Consider the following 18,737-nt stretch of genomic DNA (forward strand, 5'->3'; position numbering starts at 1 on the left):
GCCCGCTCCCCGGCGCCGCGGCTCCGACCCCTGCTGCCACCTCCGCACCCACCGGCGGGGATAAGTCCCGACCCGGTGCAGCCGGCAGCGCCGGGAGCACCGGCGTCCCAAGGCGGGGGAGAGCGAGGAGCAGAGAGGCGCAGAGCGGGGCCCCGCACAGCCTGGGCAAAGGGAGGCCTCGACGCTTTCCCCAGTCCCCAAAACTCTGCCGGGCTGTCACTAACGCTCGGAACTGCGGTGTTCAAGCAGAACAAAAGCCTCATCAGGCAGTACCACAACCAGCTGACTGACTGTCCCCTAGGTTTGGCTTTTGGTAATGAGAAAGAGTCAAACGAGAAGAAACAAAGTGAAAAGGAAAAATAGCTCCCTGTCTTCCCTTTCCTCTACCCCCTTCCCCTTCCCTCCACTTTACACCCAGAGCAACTCCCTCACCCGCCCTGTGCCTCTCACTTGGGCTGTCTCACAGACACACACGCGTATCATTTCCCCATCTGCTCGGCTCTCACGCACACGTGCACAGACACGCATAAACAAATAAACGCCCCACTTTAACCCTCCTTTGCAGCGATTACAGTCGCAGATGGGTTCCTATCATTCATTCCTTCACCTCCTCACCCTCTTCTTGTACCTCTCTGGCTCTGGGAGGTAGCACTTAACAAAAGCCCAGTATTTCAAGTCAATTTCTCATCTGAGGATGTGTCCACTTCACAGACTGGACTTTTCTTTTCCCTAGATCCTGCAAACTGGTATCTTCTCCCTGCAAATGAAGACGCATTTCTGAATTCCAGCAGAGCGAACATTGTTAAGGTAATTCAGACAATTATATCTGATGACACATCTCCTGCTCCAGGTGCACCTCTGCACACTGAAAAGGTTAAAGCCCTTTGGCACTTGCATCTGCTGCTGCCTTTGCACACCAAGAGGCCCCTGCCGCAGCACTGAGGCAGATACACCACCATTATTTTGGTCACCATAGGCCACATTCTGGCATTTCTTTAGTGAGTTTAGTCAACTTCTATTTGTTTTCCTTCCTACTTCTTTGAAAAGCAAGAAGACAAAGCTTTCCGAGTGTCGTCTGGTGTGGAGCCACGTGATTGCACTGCATGCAATGAGGCTTTGTTGGCTCTTTTCAGCTTAACATCTGCCCATGCTCTTTTTGCAGTCACTGACCAAAACCCATCAAAGACTCCAGCCAGTTAATTGGAGCCTCTTGCCTTGTCCCAAAGCCCTGACCTCAAATAAATACCACCCTCTCCTCCTCCTTCTTTCCCCCTAAAAAAATTAATGTGAATAAACCTTTGTCACGCTCTGTGAGAATTCATTAGACTGAGGAAATATCTGCTTCAAAGACAATTTGATTGTACTGGAGCTGGGTTATTTGATTGGACTCTTGTTTCAAACTACAAGTCCCCAAAGACGAACAAAAGACTGTAATGAACAGTGAGATGTCTTCTTCCAAAGCTGATCAGTCATAGAGACAAAAAAGTGTAACCAAAATTGAATACAAAACTTTTCATCTTCTAACTCTTAGTTTAGCTATATACACTCATTAGTCAGAAGCAGAATTTCTGAAAGCCTGGACTCCCTGTACACATTCCAATTAAAGATAGCACTTGCTTCTTTTGGCTTGACATTTTCACACATTCCCTTCTTGTGGGCTGCCAGTGAGTTTCACCAGCCTCCCTTGCTGCCACCGAAGTGACATCACCTTCCTTCCTGGGCCATGTCAGCACTGGTCGTGAACAACAGCTAATCCACTCCGGAATCAGACCTCAGCTCCAACCCTTCCCCTGGCCAAATACATTGTGACAGGCTGTGAGGTGGGGCAGGAGGGATTTGTGGTTTTCCCATGGAAGAAGCCAAGGGCTAACTTGACTTCATATTCAATGACCCAAGCAAATTAAGGGCCTCCCTTACTCTCTTTTGGGGTTAAGGCCTCTGACAGCCTGAGACTCCTGCTGGACTGACCCAGCTAACCAGCCAGTAAACCTAGCACCCATCACCTTGTAGGGATCTGGGATACTCCTGGAGCTGTCCCTTTTTCATGTAACTGCACGTCTCCCATTTTTTGCATCACTCTACTCCTAGACTCTATTTTTTGGATGGCTTCTTTGTCTTTTTTTTCTTTTTAGCCATGCTGTGCTGTGCCTGCTGTCTAATCAGCAATAGCTAGTCTTCCATTATCAGCTGGCAATGTTCCATCATGCTCCTCCATCTCCAAAATTGCCCTTGCAGCAAAGCACCATAAACACCTAGAAATGGACAAAGCCACTCCTCTTACCTCTGCCTCTGAAGTGGGATATGCAGAAACCAGTGGAAATAACCACCGTGACACCTTGGCTTGTGACAGTTCCCATTCACAGCCATCCTGAGGCAGAGTGATTACGCCACAGAGCAGGTGCACAGGAGATGAGTATTTTTGAAGAGCAGGAAAGGCAGTTAGGGGTCATTTACTCTGGCATCCCCCATAAGCCCAGAAACACCCACCCATTATCCCTGACAGATTCCCAGTAACTATACTCAAACATGCAGCAGCCTCAGCAGCAGCCAGCACTGGCTCCTGGCACACAAACTAATGCCAGGCTGTGTCTGCTGGGGGACTTGGGGAATTCATTGCTGGTCCTGCAACCCTACACTCATGGCAGGGAGTCCTCAAGCAAAGAGCAGTTTTCACCTATCCCTGCAGCACGTACATGGGGCATGCACCAGTTCAGACACACACCTCTGGCACTGAGCTCTGCCAGGGACAAATCTGCTCACCATCAGCTCTGGCTAGGTTTCCCCCTTCCTTCCACAAGTCCTCCCCTAGGCTGACAGTCTCTGCCAGCCTCCAGCAAAAACACCCCAGCCCAATCCTGTCCTCCCATCCTGCTCACAGAGAGATAGATGCACTCCTGCATATGCTTGCATGTTCACTCTCCTTTCTTTCTGTCCTTCAAGGCACTCAGGTTTTCCTTCTGCCTCACACATCCTTTCATGCTCCACTTCCCTGCCTCTGCCACCAGACCCCTTTGCCCTCAGGTGGATCCAGATTGCCTCCCCAGCACAATGCAGGCAGCCAGTCCCCCTCCCTCTGACAGACGTACTCCCACAAACTTGCTGAACCCATCTACAAGGCTTTAATATTCATAAAAGTCAACCTTAGTCTAAAGAAAATGTGGTTGATGACGAAAGTATTTGCATTGCAAATCACTTTTAATAGCCCTCTAGTAGTCAGGCTGGTGATAAATGCTAATCCATCTATCAGCTCAAAAACAAAATAAACCCAACTCAGAAGGGGACAGTCAGAGAGAGAGAAGAAGCAGCCGGTGACAGTGAGAAAGGCTCAGGCCCCTGGACCATCACTGCCATGGGAGATGGGCATGAAGGCTTTGCTCAGCAGTCGGTGAGAGCAGTTAAGTGTCCCAAAGGGTGAAGAGGCAGCTGCTCTACCTGCTCTTGGCCAAGCAAGGAGACACCCTTCACTCACAGGCGTGGATCTGGCACTGCCTGGCAGGACAGAGCTGTCTAAATGCCAGGGCAGTAACTCAAAATCCTTGTCCATGCCCAGGGCTGCAGACAACAGGACAGTGCCACCTGTGGGTGGCATCAATACAATCCCCAGAGGAACAGTCCTTTCCCCTCATTCCGGTTGTCCCCAGGGCATATCAGGAACAAATGGCCCCAGACATGAGTTCTGCAGGACAGTCACTCATGGGTGCAAGGCGAGCCAGATCCCAGACCATGATGAGAAAAAAACATGCTGCAGTGAGCAGAGCAGGAGTTGCAGGGTCAAGGAGAAACAGGTCAGCTGCAGCCTTCCTGAGAGAGAAGGTGACTGAAGGCACTCAGCCATGCTCTGCTGCCTCAGCCAGGCCCCCAGTAGTCATCCAAAGCCACATCTTCTCATGCCTCATAGCATGCCTCAACTAGAGACAGGGAAAAAATACTGATGCCGAAGCTGCATTAAGCACATCACTTAGTGCTCAGCTGTTTCTCAGCCTCCCGGGCTGCTTGCAGAGACAGGGTAATGAAAGATTCTTTCATTATTTGGAAAATGTCATTTTTAGCACCAGAGAAGGAGGCCAGAGCCACAGCCTCAGGGAGTGAGTGACTATGTTTAGCCATGGAGCAGGTGTGACCCCAGTGGCTGGGGTGATGGTGGCACCAGAGGCCCCCACTTGCCTTGGGCTCTGTGGCAGGGCACAGCCAGGAAAGCAAGTTATAGACACTCTGGCCCACGCAGGGAAGCCAGGTGAGCATGAAAAAGAGTAGTGACTAATACAGAAAGCTATCCTCCCGTGCCTGGCTGCTGCACAGCCATGCTATTCACACCAGTCCGTGAGCCCACGAGCATCCTTGAAATGCCAGGGGAGCACCAGACACCGGTGCTCTCAGCCTGGCCACAAATATCGGTGCCTTAAATCAAGCAAGGGGCTATGGCAGGTGAAACAGACTTCTGGCACCTGATGCTACCCTTGGGAAACCTGTTGGGCACTGCCAGTTGCTTGAGTTCATCAAAAAGCAGGAGGGCAGCTGCAGCCTGTGCCTGATGCAGCACCTCTGGAGAGAGTTAAACACAACAGCCTGCACCCAGCCTGGTGCACTGAAATCTCTTCAGTCAATAATCATCTGCTTTTTGTCTTTTAAAAGATTGCTGCTGCTATTTTAAGGTTGTGCTCAGTTTTGTCACATTTGCCATATAAGCACAACTTCAAATACTTCAATATAATTGTTTTGTTGCAGTCCCCACCCTTGCAACTCTTACTTGCTTTCTGGGTAATGGAAGGGGGAAAGTGCTTCTGAATCACTACTTTTATACCTTTTATCCAAAATAAAAAAAAAAAAAAAAAGAGAGAAAAGGAAAAGAAAATTAGGAAAAACAATTAGGAATGTAAGCTTGTGCTGCTCTCCTGCCATTTCTCACATGACACGGAAGACAGCACATCTTCCCTGTGACTGCTGTGCCCATGGGATGGGTCTGGCCTATGGAGCCAGGCAGCATGTGGGAACCCTGTGCCTGCCTGCAGTTGCCATGAGCTCCCCAGGGCCCTCTCCGAGGCACTGGCCCACACATCAGGGAAAAAGCAAGCAGGGGCTCAAGCCCCTTTAGCAGATTAGTCTAATTAGTTAATTTACCAGTTCACTACTTCACTACCCCACCATGCTTACCCACACAGCAGTTCCCTTGCCAGCAGTGAGAGCCCGGGTTTCCTCCCTGGCATGGCACAGGGTGCCCAGCAGCCCAGTGCCAGAGCCTGCCGCTGCCGCCTGCCCTCCGAAGGCTTTCAGGGTCAGCTGCCCTCCTGACACCTTCCAGCTCAGGAGATTGGTGCAAACCATTTCTGCTGGGTTCTGCAGGACGTGCCAGCGGCTGTTGCAGAGCTGCAGAAGAGGAGGCCCACAGGAAACACTGGTCCCTGGACTACAGGGGTTTGAGCCTCTAAACAGGGCAAACTTCCATGGAGCTGAGACCGCCTTTGGCACATGTAGCCGCTCCTAGAGGAGAAACACATCCAAACGAAGAGACAAGCCCCAGTCCCACACAGGCACTGAACCACTCAGCCCAGCCTTCCCATGGCTTGCCATCCTCCCTGCACTGGGGCACCGAGGCAGACCCAAGCCTCTCCGGGGGCTTCCCTGCAGCTCCACTGCAGGGGCAGAGAGCCAGCAGCCCTGCAGTGCAAGCGCCCTGCCACCAGGTTTACTGCACCGAGTGGCTTGGCAGAGCCTGCCTTCTAAAACACACGCAGTCTAATAAATACCTGCTTCAAAAGCTCTCCCTGTTTTAAATGTATCTTTTGCAAAAGAGCATTTCTCTCGGTTTGAGTTAATCGCTGGCACTGCTGGGGGACAAAGAGCTCTACATGTGTGCATCTCACTTCAGGCAGCTCAGCTCTGATCCCCACGAGGACAGAATTTGTGCTCCCCACGGGCACATTTACCTCACATAGAGGTCCCAACAATGTTAATGCTACCTACAGTGTCCTTCACAGGGAAGGAAACCAAGAGTAAGACAGCAAGTGTGCAAAATCCACAGCAGGTAAAAAACAGTCATCAGTTCCTGTGTCAAGAAAGCATTTAATACAGCCAGAGTGAAGCAGATCCTTGCTTTTCCAAGAAAGATGCTGCCCCTGCCCTGCATCTTCCTGTGCCTGGCAAGGACCTGGCCCTGGTGCAGGGGAAGGTACAAGGCCATGGGTCACTTGTCTTCATCCCATGGGTATTGAGTGTATTGGTGGGCAGCCCTCCAGCACTGACACATCCCACACATGAAGCTGTCCCTCCTCTCACCCCTTCTCCCCAGCCTCTACCCACTGAATTTTACCCCGGGCAGAAGAGCCCACCGTGGGTTAGCCATGGGTAACAAACTGCCCCACACTGCAGGGATGAAGGCAGCCTGCTGCCATTCACCCCACAGGTCTGTATCCCCAAACCCAGCCCCAGCACTCACAAAGGAGACTTCACCACCCCAAGCCAAGCCAAAAGCATGGCTAAAATCTTTTGTTATGGCAAGAGGCCATATCTCAAGGCAGAGCCAGGGACGGAGGAGGCTCGAGGCTGCAGGATGCAAGAGCTCTGTTCTCTGATGGCCAGGCTAATAACCCTGTATTAAATTACAAGCCTGGGTTCAGTTGTGGTTGTTTTGTTTTTGTTGGGTTTTTTGTAAGCTGTCTGTTTAGATTTATCAGCATAATTCCTGATACTGCCTTGTCGGACATCATTATGATAATCTCACTACTGTGTCTGCCAGGGAATTGGGAGGCGAGCAGGAGGCGGCTGCAGAGCAGGGGAGTGATGGGGCCTGGGCCGCCTGCAACACACAGCACCAGGACCACTCACCCCACAGCTGGAGACCCTGGGGAAGGTGGAGGCACGAGCCCCCTCAATGGGACTCAAAAAGAGCCAGCTCGCACTGAGGGACAAGTGATCCAGTCTCCAGCCAGGCAGGTCTCCATCCCTCCAACAATCTCAGTGAGAGGAAGAGACACCTCAGGAAAAGGGGAGAGGGCACCCAGAAAAACCTGGAGGATGTGGGAAAGTTGGAAATGAGCAGCCTCTGTTTTGGCACTGATCCCTCCCCTTAATTTGGAGTAATTACATGACAAATTTAAATAAGGTTTTTCAGGGCAGAGAGCACAAGAGGAAGAGGGCAGGAGGCTTCCAGCCCCGCTCTGTCCCTCCATCCTTCCATGCTGCAGCCCTTCTCTGCTGCATGGGTGCTCCTTTGCGCACGCACACACAGGTGTACAGACACATGCACACGCAGTCACACAGAGCCTTCCTGTCTTCCCCACGGCCAGGCCTGCTGTGCTCCACCTTGGCACATGTCCCCTTCCAACCCTCAGCCATTGATACAGCTGGCAAGCCCGGCCAGGCAGGCGGCAAAGTGCTTCTTCCTGGGGACCTGGCACTGAGACTCTCACTTGAGGCAGGGGGGTGCTCCAATGCAGCACTGCAACTTCTCAGCAGCTGGAGTAGGGTCGGCAGCTTCCCTTCCCAGCAGCTAGAGCAGTCTGGGCTGAAGAGCTGTCTGGGGCGGGGATCTTGGAGCTTTGGGATATTTTGGGCATTACATAGAGCAATGGTGCCCCTGGGAGCCCATTAACCCACATGAAGCATCCCCCTCTCCACCGGGCAGGGGCTGGGGCAGCCACAGGTGGGAGGGAGCAAAATAAATAAAAATCCCAGCCCAGCCTGGTGTTTTCATTAATGAAAATGAGCCTGTGATGGGAGGTAATTCCCAGCCCTTAGGTGATTTGGCTGGAGGATGGAGCTGCAGATAGGGATGTGTCTAGGCAGCCAGGCAGAGTCAGAGCCTAATCAGGGACCAGAGCCCCTTCCAAGAGGGGATCGGGTACATGGCCTTGAAACCTGGAATGTGAGGAGAGGAGCTGTCAACACCTCCTGAGAGCAAGTGCTTCCAACTGCCTCGCTGGAGATGCAGTGTTACCAGCTACTGTCGCTCGGGGGGGCATCTGGCTGAGGTCACCACAGGAGCAAGGGGATCTTCAGATCCCATTTCACAGCACTCCTATCCCCACGCTCTGGCTACACCTTTTCCAGCTGCTGGTCCATGCAACTACTTGGTTGAACCACCCTTATCCAACTCCTCCAGTCTCCCTTCATGCACCCACCCGGGCAGTTGCTCACACCAGCACTGCTCTCTCCCAGCTCTTGTGGTGTGCCAGCATCCCCCAGTGCTGCTGGGAAGTGGGATGACAGGCATTCCCATAGCACGATATAAAAACAACTAGGTTCCCCTCTTACTACTGTAAAGTGGGGAAAATCTATATTCATTTTCAGAGCTGAGTGAGAGCAACACATTTTGAGGGCGAATTTTCTTCTCAGGAACACTACACTCTGATGAGCTGAATTAATTCATACCCACTTGAGTGTCTGACCCTAAATAGATTGTATGACTGAAATGTAAAGAAGCATTATTGTAGTGATAGCATTTAAAAGTAAGCAGCTGTAGTCTTATTTGTTTGAAAGGTAAAACTGTTTTATGAAAATTTACTTATTTCACCCATTCAAGGCCAGAGACCTGGCCTGGAAACCTTGCAGCATCCCCAGCACAGAAGTCAAGACCTCTCCCACCTTAGCCGTGGAGCAGGAGCACATCAGCCTTGTGAGGAATGGTGCAGGAGAACACTTGCAGGACACAGAGCTTGTCCAGAGAGTGCAAGCAAAGCAGAGCCGTGCTTAATAAAACTCCCCCAAATAGCTGAAGATGCCAGCAGGAAGGAACCATCCTTTGGGGCTGCAAAGGGTTGGCGCAAAACCAGAGGGGCTGCAAGTGGGGTCAGGGCAGCTGGAGAAATAAACCCCATGCTCCTGCCAGGCCCAAAGGGCTTTTCCAGCTGTTTCTCAAAGGACAGGACCTGTTGTATGTCCAGCCATCCCTACAGCTGTAGCTGCCAACGCCTTGGGGAGACCCAACCAGCACCAGCCCACAGCTGCCATGCAAAAGCCCTCCCTGGTCCCTCAGCTGGGCCAGCCTTTCCACACTGGGCTACAGGCCACAGTCCCTCCATCCATCACCTCCCCAATGAATTGAGGCAGATGTCACTGGCCAAAGTGTTACTGCCAGCCCCAAGCTGGGATGCTTCAAATAGCTGTGCACTGCGATACAAATTGTACTTTGATGAGGTACATTAGGCCATCTGGCTGGCCTTAAACAGCCTTGATGAAGACAGAGCAAGGGCTGCTCGAGGTGGGAGGAACCTCAGCAGTTTCAGGGCTGTTTGCTGTTCCTTGAGCTAACATTTGTGCAGCCAGTGGGGCTGGGGCTGGCAGCATTGAGGGGGTCCATGCAGGGTGGGTCTGCCCAAAGGCAGCGCTTCAAATGACCAACGAGTGACCCCCACTCACATGGACATGGGCACTCACAGCCCAGATGTGCTTTCGGCCAGCAGAGCCCACAAATCGGCACAACCCCGGGATGTCCCTGTGGATGGATCCGAGTCCTGGCAAGCATCCAGACCACCCCTCTCCCATTAGTCCCATTAACTGTGTGGGAAGCAGTGCTCCTAGGAAGGAAAGCCCATGCTCACTGATGGGCATAAGAGAAATAGTGCTCCAGAGGGGGAGGGAAAAAAAATGCAGGAGATGGTTGTTAGAGAAAATCACCTAGGCAGGGGTAAGAGCCAAAGGGCAGGGAAGGAAATAGGGAACAGGAGCCTGAAGAAACCCAGGAGAAAGGAGGTGCACCATCCTGCTGAACCCTGCAGTGAGGATCTGAGGGGAGCACGTGCAAGCCCACACAGCACCGAAGCAGGGAGCAGCATGTGGGACCTGGATGGGAATTCTGCTCGCTGGTGGTTTTCTGACTGCTGGTGTTCCTGAGCTGGCTCTTGTGGCACCTTGGAGTCCTGGTGTGGTTTTAGCCGACCAATTCCTCGAGTTTAATTTCCAAAGTAACTTGTAGGGAATGAGCTCAGTCCCTCTGCAGGACAGGCCCCAGCGGCGCCATGGGTGCCCTGACCTTCGCCTGGCCACCGGCACCGTGCAGCCCCGTCTCACTGCTACGACCTACATTCTGCCTCCCCAAACATATGGCCTTGCACTTAGCTGCATTCAACCCACAGAGTGCTGGATAGGGCTAATTTCCGACCAGGCTGTCAGGAAGTATTATGTCAAATACCTTGCAGGAGCCTAAGCATATTATGCCGACACAGCTACCTTTGTCAACCAAATCTGAGATCTCATCAAAAAAGCAATGCTGGGCTTAGCCATCCTCAGCACCTCCTGAGCAAACCCATCTCCAGGGCTTCTCCTGGGTCACTGCACCCTGAGTGCTGCCAACCACTCAGCCTGAGGCTGCAGCTCTGTGGGGAGCAGCCCCAACCCCCCTACCAAGAGCCAGCAGAGCTTGCGTGACACTGAAATGAAGAGTTCGTGGAGCAAGATCCTTACTCCCACATGGTGGGTGGGAAAGGCTGGGTGCAGGGCAGCATCTTGTGCTGGGTTACTGCTGCTTTTGCACGCTCAGCTCTTGCCCTCCTTGACTGTGACCCACGGCCCAGGTGCTCCCTATGCATGAAAAAACCTTGTCCTTCTCAGTATCACTTGCCCTTGCCAGTCACACTACGTATCAGAGCCCTAAAGCTGATGTTTCATGGCTGTGCTTGTCCCCACCTCAGCAATGCAGCAGGACCAGCCTCAGCCCCTCCCTAAATAATTGCTTTAATTAGCATTTCCTTTGATGTAGGTGATTAGCAGAGGGCTGCTGGCGGGGCTTCCATGGGAACTTTTGCAGTGGGCAGACAGAGAAGTGCAACCCTCTGTACTGCTGTAGCACTTAAACATTTTAATATCAGCCTCCCCAGTGGCTGCCAGTCAGTCTTCATTAGCCCCTCTGAGCCTTTTCTAATTCTGCCTGAGGCTGGAGGGGGAAGTTTATGGCCCCTGCCAAAGCACGGGCTCCTGGGTGGGGTATGGCCCTGCCTGGCAGGACGAGCAAACCCAGAGGTAGTGACCCCCAGGGAAAAGGCAGAGCCACAACCACAACACCCTGGGGAAGTTTGACAAGGACCCAGGGGAAGGAGAGAAGCTGGGCTTGGGTACCAGCCAGCAAAGGGCTCTCAGCAGTGCCTGGTCAGCAGCCAGCAGTCACCACTTACTCATCCCCCCATCCCCAAAGTCTGCAGCGAAAACAAATCATCTGCGAATTAAAGTTTCCCTGCAGTGGGGTGGCAGTGCCCCACGCTGTGCTGGAGAAGGCACTGGAGTCCATCTGCTATCAGAGCCAGCTCCTGATCCTATCAGGCTATTACTGTATTATTGAACCAGGGATTGAGGGACAGGCTTTAATAGCTACGATCGTATCGGGGTCCAGCATTAAACTCCAGGAAGCACCATGTAGCTGAGCCTAAGAAATAGAAAGAACCAAGCCTAAATTACAACATCTCACATTTTTGCAGTGTCTGCTATTTACCCCAGCCTCTGTGAAGCTGAAGCTGGGAGCTCAGAGGTTGAGGGTGAAAGACCACTTGGATGTTTCATGAGCTTGGAAAGAGCAGGGACTCCAAAGTCCACCTCCACCAGCCAAACTGAAGCAGGGCAGGATGCAAGGACAGAAAGGGAAACCTCAGCAGCTGCCAAAATCCACGTGCCTACCTGAAGCTCACTGCCTGCCCAGCCACAGCTGAAGTGAAGGCTCAGTGGGGTGACAGAGACCAGCTGCAGCTCTCCACATACACAGTGGTTCAGTTTCAGCAACAGGTCCTCCTGGAGACTTCTGTGTCTGGCTGCCTTTTCCAGTGGTGGCATTTGCTCCCTGCTGTGCTCACATCTCCCAATTGCTCACACTTTGCCTGTCCCACTGAGTTACTTGATCGCTTGCATGGCACCCCCAGTCCCTCCCCTGTGGCACCACGGAGCTGGCATTGGCAAGCAAGACCCTGGCACAGAAGGTGGATGCTTGGAGGCCAAGCAGCAGCAGCACATTGATTTTCACATGAGAGGCAAAGGGGAAGCCTCAGTGTCCTCTCTGGGATGCTGGCTCCTGGCACAAAGAGAGCTGATGTGCAGGGCCAGCATCCCGGGGAAGACAGCTTGATCCCTACCAGCTCCTACCGGTGCCACATGACATCAACAACTGCTTGAAAGGCAAAACAAAGAGGAGCCGAGGGACCTCACTGGGAGCAGATGAGAGGCACTTCTGTTCGAGATGCTGTGGGGAAAACAAATCCTCGTGCTCTGCAGTGTGCACGGAGTGGCTGTACGGGCTTACCGCCCATTACCACGGCAGGAGCCGGGCAGGGAGGGGGAGAGGCCTCTGCTGCCAGGGTTGAGGGAGAGGGACACAGACATTAATTGGCTGGCACAGTGGCAGCTGGAAAAACTGCTTTGCCTTCCAGCTCCCTCGTGTGCTGAGGGCCCCCTCCATGCAGAAGTGGCAATGGCATGACATTTATGCACTGCACACCAGTGGTGGATGGCTCACATGCTGCACACTTTAGTTAATCTGCCTCTTCCTGTTGGAGAATAACTTCTCTGACAGATTGGGACTGAGCAGAAAGGGCAACTGCTCCCTAGCCAGCAGCCTGAGCAGCAACTGGAGGAACCAGTTATGGGGCTTGGCTTTGGCATCAGTAATAATGGGAGAGACTCCCCACACACCCAGCTGTGACCCGGTCCCTGCCTCTCCTTCCTGCCCAGCACATCTCCTGGTGGTCACATACAGCTGGGGTCCCAGCACCACCCAGTTACAAGGTCACCCCACGGCAGCCACGTGTGGGTATAGTGTGGGACTTCCAGGGGGGTCACACAGAGGTACTTGGAGATGGAGCAATAGATCAGCCAAGGAGTGAGGGCAGAAAACCTGGGACTCCCAGAGACAAGCAGGCATCACCACTTCACTGTATCACCTGCCAGGGCTTCAGCAACCCTGTATGGGATCCCAGGTCTCTCTCCAAGCAGTGCTCACCCTCTGGTGTGGTCCTAGGCCTGGGGATGCCAGAGCACTCACTGGCTGCAGCAGTGTCCATGCAGGTTTCCATCTGTGAAGGATTCATACAGGAAGTCCCCTTCCAGCACAGAAGCTCCAACCACTACCTCCTCCCACTGCCCCAGGTTTCTGGCACATTCTCTCTTCCTAGCTAACCTAAATAATCTTGTATCATCGGCTGTTCCCCTCCTCTTTAAGCTCATTAGGTCTTTTAGAGAATACTGGCTCCTACTGAACCTGATCAACCCACCATTAACCTCATTCCATGCCAAGAAATGGCTCTTACTTTTGACTCCGATTCCCACAGCTTCTATCTCCAGGAGGACTCTACCCCTCACCTTTGAGGTGACTAAGTTTCTTTAATAGCCTCTTGTGAGGGACTTTATCAAAAGCCTTTTGAAAGCTAAATAAAATTCTCTGCACTGTATTTCTCCTTTCCCCAGGATTTTGTTAGCACATTTAAAGGCTCTTGACAGTCTATGGCTGAGAAAAGCTTTCACTTTTTAAGATTATTTCCTGCTCCTACGCAGCAAAGCTCTCATTTTGCCTCCTAAATTGGGCCAGCAAGTATGCACAGCTCTGGTTTGGTTTCCTGAAGCAGCTCTTGTTGAATTTCCATGTTGCTCCTGGCACGGCATTTGCCTCAGTGCTCCATTGTCACACTGCAGTGAGCAGGTAAAGCTGCAAGGCTTGGGGAAGGAGCCCTGAGCTGCTGCTGTGCTGTCCCTGGCATGGGCAATCCCACTGCCTCCTGTTCTATGCAGGGCTCCAGGCCTCAGGTCACCATGCAAATTCAGGGGTGTTGCTTGAGGGTACAGTTGGATCAGCCCAGCCAGAAACAACCGAGCAAGACTGCTGGGCTGAAGCAGGGTAGTCCAAAGAAGATAGAGTTTTGTCCCACAAGAAGCACGGGAGGCAAAATAAATAAATTGCACTGGGGTGGGTGTGTGGGTGGGTGAGCCTATTATGTAAGTGGGCTCAATTTTCCCTTCTATCCCCTCCTCTTCCCACCCACTCACCCAGGTTGCTCCATTAGATCTCAGGCAGGGGTAACCTGAGCTTGGCAGATTCTAGGTCTGAAACTCAAGAACACTGCTATCTGTACACACAAGCCCATCACTACTGAGGGCACCTGCTCAGCTGTGTAGCCACAGCAGGTCATCTACAAAGCATGTCCAAGGCAGCACCTGAAGATTAAGCCTGTCCACACCCACTGTGCCCACTGCTCCTGCTTAAAGCCTGTAGGAACACAGGCTGCAGTCAGACTCAACTGTTAGCAGCCTTTGGCCCAGAGCTACAAAGCTGCCTGCTCTGACCAGGCCTGCACCCTTACCTCATCAGGAAGAGTCTCCCCTTCGAGTCTTGAATGGAAAACTGCTTCAGAGCTTCAGAGATGTCCCATGTCAACGGCAAAGCCAGTGGCTGTAGTTTGCTCCAGCTCCCACTGGAGCTCACCCCCTGTTCTGCCACAGTCTCCAGTGGGGGCGGGTGTGGAGCAAGGGGAAGCTGTCGGCAGGGCAGGCTTCAGGCCTCCGCACAGCAGCCCGGCCAGAGCGCCCAGCAACAGTGCACGCCAGCCTTTGAGAATCTGCCAGCACCAGAGTGAGGCAGCCCAGAAGACACTTCTCCAACTGAGATGGAAATTTTTCTGTAGATAGCTTGGCTCATTCCGAAAATGGATATCTATAAATGCTCTGCAACACATCTACCAAGAATGGACCTCAAGACTCTTCCAGGAATCGTGCAGGAAGAGGAAAGAAGTGATGTCAGGCTGAGCTGAAGCAGTTTTTTTCCCAGGGTCTGTTTTAGTTTGTTTTCAAGCAGAGCAATAAACAGCTCTGTCTAGACCTGCACTGCCTTGTCTGTCCATCTGAGACATAGCTCTTCTGGCTCCCAACTGCCAGCACATCCCCAGGCCACTCCACAGTAAGGCAATACAGGGATGCATGAAACCTTCCTTGCCACACAAGGGAATCCCATTTTTCAGGCTGCTCTCCTGTCAGATCAGGGATGTGGTTGGCTCGGGGCAGGTTTTAGAGCCTCATTAACACTCCGCAATGAGGCCTGGCAGCAGCTGATTTGATTTAAGGTTCATTTCCAGGCTGTGATTTAAGAGAAGATTTGCTTAATGTTCTCTAACAGACTCTTCTGACTGGGAGCTTGAGTGCTGCCTAATGACAGACTTATTTATTGTACTGTCTTAGCAGCACAGAATCTCGAGGAGCTGCTGGCAGGTGCTCAGACAGCAGTGGAAACATCCCTAACAGCACAGAGGTAACAGGGGAGTGTGCATTCCTTTATCCAGAAAAGCCAGACACTGCAACCCTTTTCTGTATCAAGGGGTCAGCAAGACAGACCACTCTCTGCTTGCCCAAGATGTTCGGTGCTGCACCTCTACATACCTTTTAAAGCAGGATAGGTGAAATGCTCCTCTTTCTCCTTACTGCAGTACTTCAATGATGGGAAATGCAGAGGTGCCTGCTCATCTCCAGACTGGTTAAAATGCAATTTGCAAGCAAGACTCCCAAATGTACCTCCCTGTTTCCCAGTTTTGGGCTTTCAACTCACAGGTTGAGTCTGCTTTCCTCCTGGGAAAGGGGTGGTCATCACTTGACATTTGTAAGCTGCCTTGAGCTTCTGAGATGGATGTATCTATCCCCAAGGCCAAACACAGAGACAACCGTCACACAAACGAAGACAGGAGGTCAAGCAAGGGTTTGTCATATTTTAATGACATTGATCTTTGGTGTTTCCCTCGTTAGCACTCACACTCTCCCCGTACTTCCTCCACAAGCCTGCTAGGGATGGAGAGTTACAAACGAAAAGGAAAATCACATTTGAGACTAAAAACAAAGTATCAGAGCCTTGACTTCTCCACTAGAAACTACATGTACAAGGTCAAGATTTCACATGCAACACCTTACATCACAGACCCATACCTCACACCCTGGCCTGGAGCTGAAAGAGATTTCCTGCCCCCTGCCAAGGAGGTGCAGCTCAGTCCTGGCACCATGAAACCACTGGGGTGGCTCATTCATGTTAATATTGGCACAGCTTAGAACATCCTTGTGTGAACAGCATCCTGTCTAGAGAGCAGTGGCCCTTGTCCCTCTACCCATCTATATGGCATCTCGGCTTCGGTTCCTGCCAAGTCCTAAACTAACTAAAAAAGGAAAGATCCCCACCTGTGAGCATATCCTGAGCCATGCATCTTGTGACGAAGCCCAGTTCTTCCCAGAAAAGACCACAGCATAGGCAGGACTGGTCTCAGAACACCACACTCTGTGGGGGGGGAGCAGTGCTGTGCTACGGAGAGGGACTGTGGCCTGGAAGACTCCTCCACTCCAGCAACAGAGCCGGAGCATCACGCCTGGGTTTGCCCAGTACTGCCTGTCTCCAGAAGGATGCTGCAGGCCCCCTTTCCTTTCTTCGCTCTACTGATCAGCTCCATGGGTATAAAAGGGCAGGAAACAGGAAAGGAAAAAGGCTTTACAAAGGATGACACACCAAGTTACAGGGCTTAGCTCATGGGATGCCATGGGGTTTCAAAATTTTGCTGATATGCAGCAAGTATGGTTTGTATTCCTGGTAAGTCTTCAGCAGTGGGAATGTTGGAAGTATGCTTTCTTCCCCATGGCTTCCCTTGCAATTCTTATCCCTTCCCCCATCACCCAGGACAGAGAAGCCCTCTGAACTATCAGCATCCTGTTAGAGCCACCCATCTCTACTCTTCCAGCTCCTGGCCAGCTGTGAGGTACAGGTCTCTGCTGAGCAGTACAAGGGTAGCACCAACACACAACTCAATCTCTACCTGTTCCGCGACTCCCCACTGGTGCTGTCATTACTATAGAAGTTGGTACTGTCAGGAAGATGGTTATTATTAGTTAGGTCACTGTATTCAATTGGTCCCTCAGTGTCCATGGAGGACTGGGCCTGCTCTGGCAGGTCCAGGTCACCAGCGCTTTGTCCTTCACTCCCGCTAGGGGCTGTCCGCAGGCTCAGGCCATGCTCCGGCAGCTGCACAGACTCGGACAGGATCCGTCCCTCCAGCTCTGTGCCCAGCTGCTGAGAGGTGGACTGCTGTGCTGACGTGCCCTCAGCTCCAGTGGGCTCTGTGCCAGTCTGAGAGCTGCGGTGGATCCGGTGGCTCACAATGATGTTGTTGCCAAAGCCACCCATGGATGCCATGGTGGTGCTCTGCTCCCGCTGAACCACGGCTGTCATGCCACCTTCTGCCATCAGCCTTTGAATCCTACTCAGGGCATCCTCCCCGCTGGCCCCATATTCTGGCCCTTCACCTGCAAAAGAAAGCAGAAACAACTCTGGTACACAAAGCAAACTACAACAGAAAATAAAGCATGCTGAGTAGTTGCATCACACAGGGTCCATGTGCTGGGACACAAGATAGATTTTACTCCAGAGGGAGGCCAGTATTTTATTTCCATAACTTTCCACTTAGTTAAGTGACAAACAAAGGCACCAAATTCTGTCAAGAAAATCCTGGCCACTTCCACGGGTATCCCTCACAGACTTGTGTGTCCAAGCCTTGGAAAAGCAGCTCTTATCTAGCCATAAAGACAGGGGAAAGGGTGGTAGTCAAAGAGGCAGGATGCTTTATCACAGCTGTAGAGACAATCCTGCCAGTCCCATGGGGACAGGAAGAGAAATCTCAGTTTGCACTGCAATAAACCAAACACCGTCACCATGGTGTTAAAGAACCCCATGGCTTTCTCTACTTCACTTGTTGCAGATGACATGATGGCAACATCCCCAGTGTCAGTCTAGGGAGGACATAAGAAGCTGGCCAACAGCAGACAGCAGCTACAGAACATGGTCTTCCACATCAGCTGCGATCAAGTGTGGAGGCTCCTGCTCCCCTTGACTGGTATCTTTCGAGGAATACAAAAAAACATCTCAAGACCTGCAGTCTTTGTCTACTGTTATCTCTGAGCCTTCCCTTTATAGTCAGGCTGGAATGAACTGAGAGAACCATCGTCAGATATCTTGGTTGCTCAAGATTACTTTAGAAGAAGAAAACCTCACAAAAGAATTGTTCATGTAGGAGATTAAATCACCATGACAGAGAAGTTCATCCCAGTTCGGTTTCCCAACATCCTCCTTTTGCTACAAACCCTACCCAGAGCATTTGGGGAGAACAATCTGTAATAATAAACTGCTAGAAACATTCCACAGTGGGATCTTGCTGATTCTTATTAAAGAAATAAATCTCACTCCCACCTCTGTGAAGCTATCACAGTGCTGATTTGAGGAGGAAGCCATGAGCTCTCCTGGCACCAAGGAAATGAGCACGAATGTCAAGAAGGCTAGATGTAGGGAGGAGTTAAAACACAATAAAAACCAAAATGCCACACTGACTAGGAAAACAAAAACACTTGGGGCTGTGGAGTTTAATATCTTTACCAATGATTTGGATGAGGGGATCAAGTGCACCTTCAGTAAGTTTGCAGATGACAGTAGGTTGCTTGGGAGTGTTGATCTGCTGGAGGGTAGAAAGGGTCTCAGGAGGGATCTGGACAGGCTGGATCATGGGCAAAGGCAGATTCCATGAGGTTCAACAAGGCGAAGTCCCAGGTCCTGCACTTGGGTCACAACAGCCCCATGCAGGACTCCAGGCTGGGGGAAAGGGGCTGGAAAGCTGCTCAGCAGAAAAGAACCTGGGGGTGCTGGCTGACAGCAGCTGAACATGATCCAGTGTGTGTCCAGGTGGCCAAGGAGGCCAATGGCATCCTGGTCTGTATCAGCACTAGTGTGGCCAGCAGGGCCAGGGCAGTGATCACCCCTG

General features: G+C 51.9%; 1 protein-coding gene across 4 annotated transcripts in view; it reads right to left on the reverse strand.

Annotated features, from left to right (window-relative positions):
* Window positions 1-15,639: 15,639 nt before the first annotated feature.
* Window positions 15,640-18,737, reverse strand: part of AMBRA1 (autophagy and beclin 1 regulator 1) — a 130,395-nt gene continuing 127,297 nt past the window's right edge. For 3 of the 4 annotated variants that reach the window (XM_032111733.1, XM_032111730.1, XM_032111732.1), the window contains one exon: window positions 15,640-17,232. In XM_032111733.1, the coding sequence (XP_031967624.1) occupies window positions 16,742-17,232 (491 nt within the window). In that variant the 3' untranslated portion in view covers window positions 15,640-16,741. The remainder of the gene's footprint in view (window positions 17,233-18,737) is intronic. The other variant, XM_032111731.1, reaches the window with a different exon arrangement.

Source organism: Corvus moneduloides, chromosome 6 (genome assembly GCF_009650955.1).
Source record: "Corvus moneduloides isolate bCorMon1 chromosome 6, bCorMon1.pri, whole genome shotgun sequence".
NCBI lineage: Eukaryota > Metazoa > Chordata > Aves > Passeriformes > Corvidae > Corvus > Corvus moneduloides.